At 36.0% G+C, this 10,470-nt stretch overlaps 1 protein-coding gene across 6 annotated transcripts in view; it reads right to left on the bottom strand.

The window, feature by feature from the left end:
• Nucleotides 1-1,778: 1,778 nt before the first annotated feature.
• EIF2A (eukaryotic translation initiation factor 2A) overlaps nt 1,779-10,470 on the bottom strand; it is a 38,568-nt gene continuing 29,876 nt past the window's right edge. For 4 of the 6 annotated variants that reach the window (XM_007188126.2, XM_007188130.2, XM_007188127.2 and 1 more), the window contains 4 exons: nt 8,890-9,003; nt 3,703-3,831; nt 2,806-2,871; nt 1,779-2,181 (listed from right to left, as the gene is read on the bottom strand). In XM_007188126.2, the coding sequence (XP_007188188.2) occupies nt 2,116-2,181; nt 2,806-2,871; nt 3,703-3,831; nt 8,890-9,003 (375 nt within the window). In that variant the 3' untranslated portion in view covers nt 1,779-2,115. The remainder of the gene's footprint in view (nt 2,182-2,805; nt 2,872-3,702; nt 3,832-8,889; nt 9,004-10,470) is intronic. The other 2 variants (XM_007188129.2, XM_007188128.2) reach the window with 2 other exon arrangements.

Genomic DNA, 10,470 nt, shown 5'->3' with positions numbered 1-10,470 from the left:
CGCGCAGGCTCAGTAGTTGTGGGTCACGGGCCTAGTTGCTCCGCGGCATGTGGGATCTTCCCAGACCAGGGCTCGAACCCGTGTCCCCTGCATTGGCAGGCAGATTCTCAACCACTGCGCCACCAGGGAAGCCCAGTGATTTTTATATTGATATGTGCTCAGAAATAAAACATTTCTTTGGAAAAAATTAAATGGATTAAATGATTACACAAATAAAGACAATTCTAAAAAAAGAGTCCAAGCAATCTAATTTTGGTCAGAACAGTCATCTTGGAGCAATTAAAAAGCATCTGACTAAAACAAAAGGTTCAATGATACTACCTCTAAAATAAACATTTTATTTTATTTTTCTTAATATTTTTTGGCCACGCGGCATATGCGATCTTAGTTCCCAGACCAGGGATCCAATCCATGCCCCTGCAGTGGAAGTGTGGAGTCCTAACCACTAGACCGCCAGGGAATTCCCTTAAGTTAACATTTTAAAAATGATTAATATATTTGCTGTAAACTGTGTAAACTGGTAATTCATTTTAAAAATTTAAAATTAAAAAAAATTGTTAGGCTGCCAGGCCAAAAAACATTATACTGTCTCAGGATGAATTATTTAACATTTTAGTAGAAAAACAATTTTTAAATATATTATAAAAGCAATATATTACTTTTAAAAAGCTTAAGTTTCTATTATCAGAAATAAATTAATGTTGAAAGCAATTATATGTACATGAGTGTGTATATGTCCACACTCACTTCACACACAAAACATTTAAAATGCCACTCAAATTTTAATGCATTAGGTCTTTACCAAATCTTATTTGCAGCTTTGGGGCATCAGTAAACTCAGTTATCTGTTTGTGTATATCCCTCAAAGTATTCCTAGATTCTTTTCTTTTACTTAGTTTAAATACTAGCTCTAGATAATGAAAACCTGTATCAATGCAAATGAAATAAAAATAACTTCAAATGTAAATCAGATGAAAAAAATTAACAGTAATAGATTCTAAAACCAAATAGAAATTAGTTTTGATAGCTGAGCGTCTTGGATTATCAGTACATCTTTTATTCTTCATATGAGTGAATCAAAACAATCAAGATGACTATAGCAAAATGATCACAGTTCATGTTTAGAAAATATTTACCTCATCATTAAATGATCAGGTTTATTATTTGAAGTATCAAAAAATAATAAAATATCAAAAAATGTCTATTTTTAGTCTATATTTACTTTTTAGAACTAGTCAGAAAAACTTTACTTCAAATACTACAAATAATATAAACAATTTAATATATTTATCTTATTTTTTAAAATTAATTAATTTATTTTTGGCTGCATTGGGTCTTCATTGCTGTGCGTGGGCTTTCTCTAGTTGCAGCGAGCAGGGGCTACTCTTTGTTGCGGTGCGCTTCTCTTGATGAGGAACACAGGCTCTAGGCGCGTGGGTTTCAGGAGTTGCGGCGCTCGGGCTCTAGAGTGCAGGGTCAGTAGTTGTGGTGCACGGGCTTAGTTGCTCCGCAGCATGTGGTATCTTCTGGACTAGGGATCAAACCCGTGTCCCCTGCATTGGCAGGCGGATTCTTAACCACTGCGTCACCAGGGAAGTCCCAACAATTTAATATATTCAGTACAACCTGATTTTAAGGCGTTTCTTTAACGTTTGATAATATAGTGTTTAGGATGGAGATAGCCACATTATATATTCAAAGGAAATATTTCCCAAACTTGCCTTGTAAATTAATAAAGGATCCGTTAATTGAGGAACTTATAACAAAGTCAACAATGGTCAAATTTAAAACGTCTTTATTCATTTATATGGTAAATACTGTCCCCTACTAAAAAACAATGACGTTGGTCTTTCAATCTGTCAAGCTTAGCTTAAAAAAAAAATCATATGTCTCTTTTCTATATCATGTGTTGACATGATATAGGACGCAGGAGGTAAAAATCAATTTAACAGACATTATTAAATAATTCCACACATACGCAGAATCTTGGATAAATGGTTAAAATTATAAGTGAACATTAAATGTGGGCACATGAATATTCCATGTACACCAATGGGTTTAACAGAAAATATGTTTGCACTGATTTCTGGTAACCAACTTGCTTTCTTTGAATCTTTAAATACCCAGTTCCAAATCTTCCAGCTCCTGGAGAAGGGCTTTCTCTTTCTGAATTTTCGCCAACTAGAAAAGTTTAAAACAATGAAGTTATTAAATAGGAAATAAAATAATTATTGGATCTATAGCCATATAGCAAAAAGAGAAAAAATTTAGAGAAAGAATATTTCTGAGACTTTACCAGATCTACTGGTAAACATAGATTTAAAAATACAGATTAGAAACAAGTTCTAATTTGTTATTTGGTATGAATTAAGGGGGCAAAAAACAGAGCTGTCTTACTGCATGCATTTTTAGGTCTAATAAATCTTCCATTCTACACCTGGGCTTCAAAGTGTTGAGGTAAGGAGGAGGGAAAGGGCCAAACGGGACAGTGCGACCTGAGACACAGGAAAGAAGAGAATCTTCTATTTGTCTAACATAATATAAACTGCCTTTATTTTCAGCAGCAATGGCATTAGTATGCCTCAGAGGAAATAGTGACTTCCTCATTCACCACGATCCACATCATGTCTTCCCCTATCCTTGCCTATTTAAGACTAAAAATGTTAAAAAAAAAAAAACTGGCATATGGTTTTCAAAAGAAGTTTTAAAATCGATATGCTCTTTTACCTGATTGAATAATTGCTTATAATAAAAAGGGGAAGGGTGGTAGTGACTGTGAGCCCCAGTGAAAAATGCAGAAAAGACCTGATTTTTTTCTAGCTGTTTTCCAGTCGCTGCTTGTTCTTTCAGTTGTTCGATTGCTTTCAGTTTCTGCAAACATCAAATATATTATGAGTCAAAAGGAAGAATAAGTAATTTTAGAATGCAAATTTTCTTATTAACAATTCAATCATATAAATGTGAAACCTGAATAAGGAAAATCAATTATCTTACATTTGTATCAGGAACAGACTGCTAAAATGCTAAGGTAAACTACTTTTTAAAATTAAACGTAAAATTGGGTATGTTAAGAACATGGAATTTAGCAAAGTATTTTTCAAGAGTTTAATTAATATTATCATATACGTACATCTATGTGTATACATGTACATGTATATGTATTTAAAGATATCACCGTTTTCACCATTTATTTCAAAACCTTATTGTACCTGGACGACGTCTTTGGCTTTAAGAGAAACTCCATAATGTAGCCTGGGAAGGGCTCTAGAAACCTGGATTTTTTTTTTTTTTTTTAGAAACCTGGATTTTACCTCCAAGGCCACCATCACAAACTGGTTGCAATTTGACGTTAATAAACTTACTTTCGTTTCTCTTTCTTCATCTTTAAAAATGGGATAAATATCTGCTCTTACCTGTCTCACAAGTGTCTAAGGAAAAAGTGAGTATAAAAGTGTTCAAATGTACATTATTTCTTATTACTCCAAAAATCAATAATAAAGACTAATATCCTTTAGACAACTGTGAACAGAACTAAAATAGGTCCCATTCCTAAGTTACAGTATTTCATGGTGAGAAAGCAACAGTGAGGACTGCTACAAACCTCTTGGATGCCTGTCTTTAGGCATCTAAGCATTACTTTCTTTGTATAATTCTCACGTATTCTTTCAGTAAACACATGTGCTTTTCACTTAAGCCTCCCACCTTCTTTAGGTTCTTGATTTTTTTGTCTATCTCAGGGTCTCCAGAAGTTGACTGAGAGAGAGTGTGTCGTGGCGTGCTCTGTGGGGCAGGGGTAGGTGCCATATCTGGACTCTTATCACTTCTGGCTTCCTATAGGAAATATTTTCAAAAATTCAATTTTCTAAAATGAAATCATTAAAGTATTTCAACAAACATAGCCTTGGTACATAAAATTCAGAGACCAATATATGATTTTATCTTCTGCACATTTTATATAAAGAAAGGACCTGAATTGCTGGTCTCATGAAGTACGCTATATTGTCCCATAACAGATAAGTACAAGGAAGCGTTAAAAAAAGTCACCGTATAATGAGCTACCCCAAAGGTTTTCACTATATAATTGTCATAGGGAACACTTTGCTAGATCTAGAATTTAAAGTTAGGGACTTCCCTGGCAGTCCCATGGTTAAGACTCTGCGCTTCCAATGCAGGGGGTACGGGTTTGATCCCTGGTCAGGGAACTAAGATCCCACATGCTGTGACGTGTGGGCCGCCCACCCACCCCCCAAAATTAAGGTAACATAATTATAAAATAAAAAATAATAGTGTATTAGTAATATAGTATTGTATTAGTAATATGATAAAATATTATGTTAGTAATATAAAATATGTAATTAGTAATATAATAACAAATGGAAGTAAATGAAATGACCTTACCAGAGTAAACTAGGAGGTTTCTGTATCAGCAAATAAGCATTCCAAATTTTTGGATATTTTGGGAAGTGCCACTAAGTGGATGGTTGGAAATGTGAGAGGGCTCTTCTAATTAAGGTGTTTGAAGTTTCACTCTTGGGATAGCCTCAAAAACTATTACACGTATATCAAGTACATGTAATGGATGATGCTACAGGCTAAGTTCCATAGAGATTTATTTATCATCAGATCTATTCAGCTCTGCAAGAAAGTGCCATGGAAAACTCTGTTCCCTGAAAGGGACAGTATGTTGCTCCCAATGTGATCAGATCTCTGAGGACCTTTCTAGCTTCGTCCCTTCTCACCGAGTAACCACTGATTCTGAACCATTTTTATTTCCCCTAAGTCTTATATAGTCTTATTTCCTGGCCTTCAGGTGTACTGTTCCTTGTGCCTAGAACACCTTCACGTCACCTGGCTAACCCTACTTATCCTTTAGGCCTCTGGAAAATGCCCCCACCCTCCAAGAGACCAGATTAGTTGCACAACACATGGTATGTTTCCTTACTGTAACACTGTAACTGCATTGTACTATCCCCCATGAGACTGTACCTGAGGTTTCTTTGTTCACTTGTGCCCTCAGCATAATGTGAGCTTGACTGTACATGCTAAATAAATGAAAGAGCAAAAGACCGACTCTCCTTTGTAATTATGACAAGACATAGTTTTGACAAGAGGAGGGAAAAGTTATGAAAGTCTTTCTTTATTGGACCAAAGGTAGGGTTTCTACTTCTTCCTTATAGAGTTCCCAGGGGAATACACAGACCCTGCAAGACTCTAGAACCTCTTAAGAGTTCTGGATGGAATACTCTGAACTACCAAAGCATCCCAGGGGAACATGGGACAGGCTATCACTCCTAGATCTCCAAATCTAAAAATGTCTGCCAGAGAGTTTTTAGAGAGTGCAGAATTGGAGTATTTTTTTCTCTTTAGAGTCATGTTGGTTGTATTTTGTACATTACAATCAACAAACATTAATTCCTAACCTTCTATGTGAGAACATTACTGAGCACTTTAACAGAGTATTCAGAAAGAAATTATTTAGTTTCCACTCTTAAGGAGCCTATAAGTTCTGATAATACACAGTTTGGTATTTTTCATAATATAAAATTAAAGGAGAAGAGTGGATAAAAGGAGAAGAGACACACTTTGCCTATCAAAATTCACTTTTGACATCAGATAAAAAATTTTTTAATTTGGTTGTTTGTAATCAGCTGAGAATATTAATTTCCTAGGAAGATAAATGTCATAAATATGAAAAACTATTAAAGTTAAGTGAGGGACTTCCCTGGTGGCCCAGTGGTTAAGAATCTGCCTGCCAATGCAGGGGACACAGGTTCGATCCCTGGTCTGGGAAAATCCCACGTGCCGTGGAACAAGCCCATGCGCCACAACTACTGAAGCCCGAGCGCCTAGATCCCGTGCTCCGCGACAAGAGAAGCCACGGCAATGAGAAGCCTGTGCACCGCAACAAAGAGTAGCCCCTGCTCGCCACAACTAGAGAAAGCCCGCGCACAGCAACAAAGACTCAACGCAGCCAAAAAAACAAAAATAAAAATAAATTTAAAATAAATAAATAAGTAAAGTTAAGTGAAATGACGATTTTCCTCCACATTTTAAAAAACCAAGAATAAGTTAAAATGTTTGTGTTAATGTACTTGAATTCTGGTCATTCTCTAAAAAAGGTTATGTACATGGTAAGATTAAACTCTTTGTTTCAGTTATTTTTGGTAAAGCTGATAAGCTTACAAAGTCATCACCAAGTACTTGGTTAGATTATGTACATCTGACTCCTTTATCTTTGGTTCCTTAATTCACAGTCAGGGATGAGATCCTGTCATAGATCATTTACCTTTGTTCTATCACACAGTCATAACTTTTACTCACTCCAGCCAGTTGTCTGAAAAATACATACTGAAAGGATTATCTTGCAAGTAGAAAACTCTTTGTCATCACTGAGAAAACACGCAGAATAACTCCAAAATGATGGATTAGTAGTATCATCTTTAGTAAATAACATGTGTGGGTGATTATATGGTTGTACGAGGTGGGGTGTGTGTGGGGGGTTGTTTTTGTAATTATTATGTTTTACATTAATAGCACTGATTGTTTTTTCAAAAGAACCAGAGAGTTATCTTTAAGAAAGTCACACTGAGACTTCTCTGGTGATCCAGTGGTTAGGATTCCACGCTTCCATGGCAGAGGGTGTGGGTTCCCTGGTTGGGGAACTAAGATCCCACATGCCGTGCGGTGTAGGCAAAAAGAAAAAGAAGTCAGACTATTTTAATATTAATTTTTCTAAATGAGACATACTGATTCTATGACCCTCCTCCCCAAATTTTATGTGCTCAAATACCAGAAAAACACACAAAAATAAACAACTAATGGGACTTCCCTGGTGGTCCAGTGGGTAAGACTCCGTGCTCCCAATTCATGGGGCCTGGGTTCGATCCCTGGTCAGGAACTAGATCTCACATGCATGCCGCAACTAAGAAGTCTGCATGCCACAACTAAGAGTCCGCATGCCTCAACTAAGACACAGCGCAGCCAAAATAAATAGTAAATAAATATTTTTTAAAAATAAACAACTAATATTTTATTACAAAGGGACCTTAGCTCAGTACCAGCAATGGTCATATTAAAAATATCTTCTGATAAAGAGGAAGAAACATCACTTATAAAAGTAGGATTCTACGTTGAGGGGGTTTCTGAAGGCCCTTAAATCTCAATTAGAAGGAATCTTATAGTCATTATAAAAAACAATATGGCGGTTCCTCAAGAAATTAAAAATATGTGATCCAGCAATCTCACTTCTGGGTATATATCCAAAGGAAACAAAAATCATTATCCCAAAGAGATAGCTGTACTCCCATGTTCATTGCAACATTATTTATAATAGCCAAGGTATGGAAACAATCTATGTGTCCTTCAACGAAAGAACGGATATAGAAAATGTGATATATAAACATACATACATATTTACACAGAGTAGAACATTATCCAGTCATAAAAAAAGGAAATCCTACCATCTGCAACAACACGCATGAACCTGGAGGGCATTATGCTAAGTGAAATAAGCCAGAAAGAGAAAGAGAAATACTGCATGGTACCACTTATATGTGGAATCTAAAAAAAAAAAAAAAGTCAAACTCATAGAAACAGAGAGTAGAATGGTGGTTGCCAGGAGCTGGAGGGTGGTGGGAGAAACGGCGAGAGGTTGGTAAAAGGGTGCAAACCATCAGTTATAAGACGAATAAGGTCTGAGGAGCTCATGTATAACATGGTGACTGTAGTTGATCATACTATATTGTACTGAATACAGTAATTGAAATTTGCTAAGAAAGTAGAATTTAAGTGCTCCATCCTCCAGAAGTAACTATGTGATAAATGTGTTAATTAACTTGATTATAGGAATCCTTTCACAATGTATACCTATATCATATCATCACATTGAACACTTTAACATTTTTATTTGTCAATTATACCTGTAATTATTAGCTGGAAAACCAACAACAACAAAAAAGGAATCTTAGCTACCAGTTTGTAATATTCGGGGCCAGCAGAGGTCTCTACCCACTCTGATGAAAGGCCAAGTCCTCCTTTTTACACAAGTCTAATACATGGACTAGATCATTTTACTTGGAATGACCTAAGCCTGAGTTATTTAAAGACATTTCTGGAGATGAAATATATTAACTACAAAAGAGCACACCGATTTTTTTAGGCCCAGATTTTAGCAGAATATGGCTGCAAAATGAAATTCTATACCTTAAAATAGTAACTGCCTACCAAAACACACAAGTAACCTAGAACTGTCAAAATTCAAGAATTAATAGAGAAGATGGAATTGTCTCAGTCTCAAACATGTGGTTACCACGACTTTACTAACCACAAATTTCCAGCCCAGCAGATCTCAATATCACCGTAAGCCACACACCATGACAATTTACTTGTCAATTATTATGCTGGTGTGGTTTTTCAACTACCAAGTCATATAAAAAATTATTTTAGAACAATTCCATTGTTTGGGTACTCTAGTGTTTAGATTCCCAGCTGAACAATTTCCTATAGTAACATACTGAGTGACAAAATGGCCTTAGAGTCATGTAATTTCTGGTCTCTCTTAAACATATGCTTTCAAGAAAGCAAACTATACCACTTCACACAGGCTCCTCCAAAAGGGTCCGTGGCAAGTAACACACTACATAATCCCATGAGGGTTTCAGGTTTTAAGGTCAGTTCCAGTTTCCTAGGTCCCACATTATATATAAAGGACTACTGAGAAATTCATAGGCAAACACAAAAGAGACATTCTGGCTACTTAAGTCTAACTCCAACTGCATTTTATAACCTGTCAAGTTTTTAGGACTACAATTCTTTAAACTTCAAGGCATAGAGCTAATTTAACTGGTTTTATTTGTTTGTTTTGTTTGAAAAGATAAGTGCCCCAAGTACCTGCTTTGCAGCTTTCTTAGCCTCATGCTTCCTTTGATTTTTAAGAGCTGTTTTTGACAACAGCTTCTCATTTCCTGGTTGTGGTTTCATATTCTGAGGTGGTCCCTCCTCATGCTAAAGAAAATGTAAAATAAATGACTTTGAAATGGAGCCCATGTATTTACAAACATATACAACAAATTATACAATTTGGCTAGTATAGGACAAACTTACTTTACCAAATTTATCATAAGTTCACTGGCAAAGAATATTTCAAAACTCTTGTTGTAGGCACACTCCAACGGTCAAGATGGATTTAATGAGGATCTTCCTACTAGTTGATATATGGTATCTTTCAGTTATATAAGAGCCAGCAAAATTCACTTTATTTTTGTTTAAACAATGGAATTTTTCTTAGTACTACCACTGACACATGATTTTTATGAAATTAGATACTAACAATAGCTTCTTCTGAGGTCCTTTTGGATTTGACTACCGCCAACAGAAACAGTTGCCTCATTTGTTTTCTTTGCACAAAGAGTCACTTGCTAGATCTTGCAAAATCAGAGATTAGAAGATTAAAAATAAAAGCAAATGGAAAAACTAAAACAGACAATAAAAAAATAAATCAAATAAGAAGGGGGTAACTACATAGTTATAAATCCAGAATTAACATAATGAAGAGGTTTTAAAACACTAAATGACTTGTCAGACTATACTGTGAAAACAGGCAATCATTTTCATCATCAGATATTTATATAACTGTCAACCACATTCAACAACAACAGAATTACATACAGGATCAAGAAGGATCTAATGTAAAACACAGTGACTACACTTGATAGCACTGTATTGTATAATTGTATAACTGAAATTTCCTGAGGGTAGAATTCAAATGTTCTCACCAAAAAAAAAAAAAAAAAAGATAAATATGTGAGGTGATGGATATGTTAATTAACCAGATGAGGGGAAACCTTTCACAATGTGTATTAAATCACCATGATGTACACTTTTGAAGTTTCTTGAGTACTAGATCTCAGAGGTGTAATGTACTTATAAGTGCTATAATCAAATGGGCAGAGCTCAAACATTTAAGATATAGAGGAATAAGTAAAAAACCATATATTGATTTTTATCTTAGCAGCTGCATTAACTATTGCAGGCATCGAAGTTCTGTGTGTGAACTACCCTACTTGAAGCAACTGAATATATGAGAACCCACATTTGTAGAACAGACAAATTTGCATGGCAAGCCTCTTGCACTTTTTTGATCCCCACTGCACATGATGTTAGTTAAGATATACTAATCCTTGAACATTTGTTTTATATTCTTTCAATAGTGAGTTCTTCTATAGTATCTTGCTTTGGCTGAAAAAGTTTCTACTCATGAGAATTTTAAAAAAAGAGAGAAAGCAGGGCTTCCCTGGTGGCGCAGTGGTTGAGAATCTGCCTGCTAATGCAGGGGACACGGGTTCGAGCCCTGGTCTGGGAGGATCCCACATGCCGCGGAGCGGCTGGGCCCGTGAGCCACGGCTGCTGAGCCTGCGCGTCTGGAGCCTGTGCCCCGCAGCGGGAGGGGCCGCGATAGTGAGAGGCCCGCGC

Source organism: Balaenoptera acutorostrata, chromosome 4, assembly GCF_949987535.1.
Source record: "Balaenoptera acutorostrata chromosome 4, mBalAcu1.1, whole genome shotgun sequence".
Lineage (NCBI taxonomy): Eukaryota > Metazoa > Chordata > Mammalia > Artiodactyla > Balaenopteridae > Balaenoptera > Balaenoptera acutorostrata.
The sequence above is the reverse complement of the archived record's forward strand: the minus strand, read 5'-3'. Positions and strand labels throughout refer to the sequence as shown.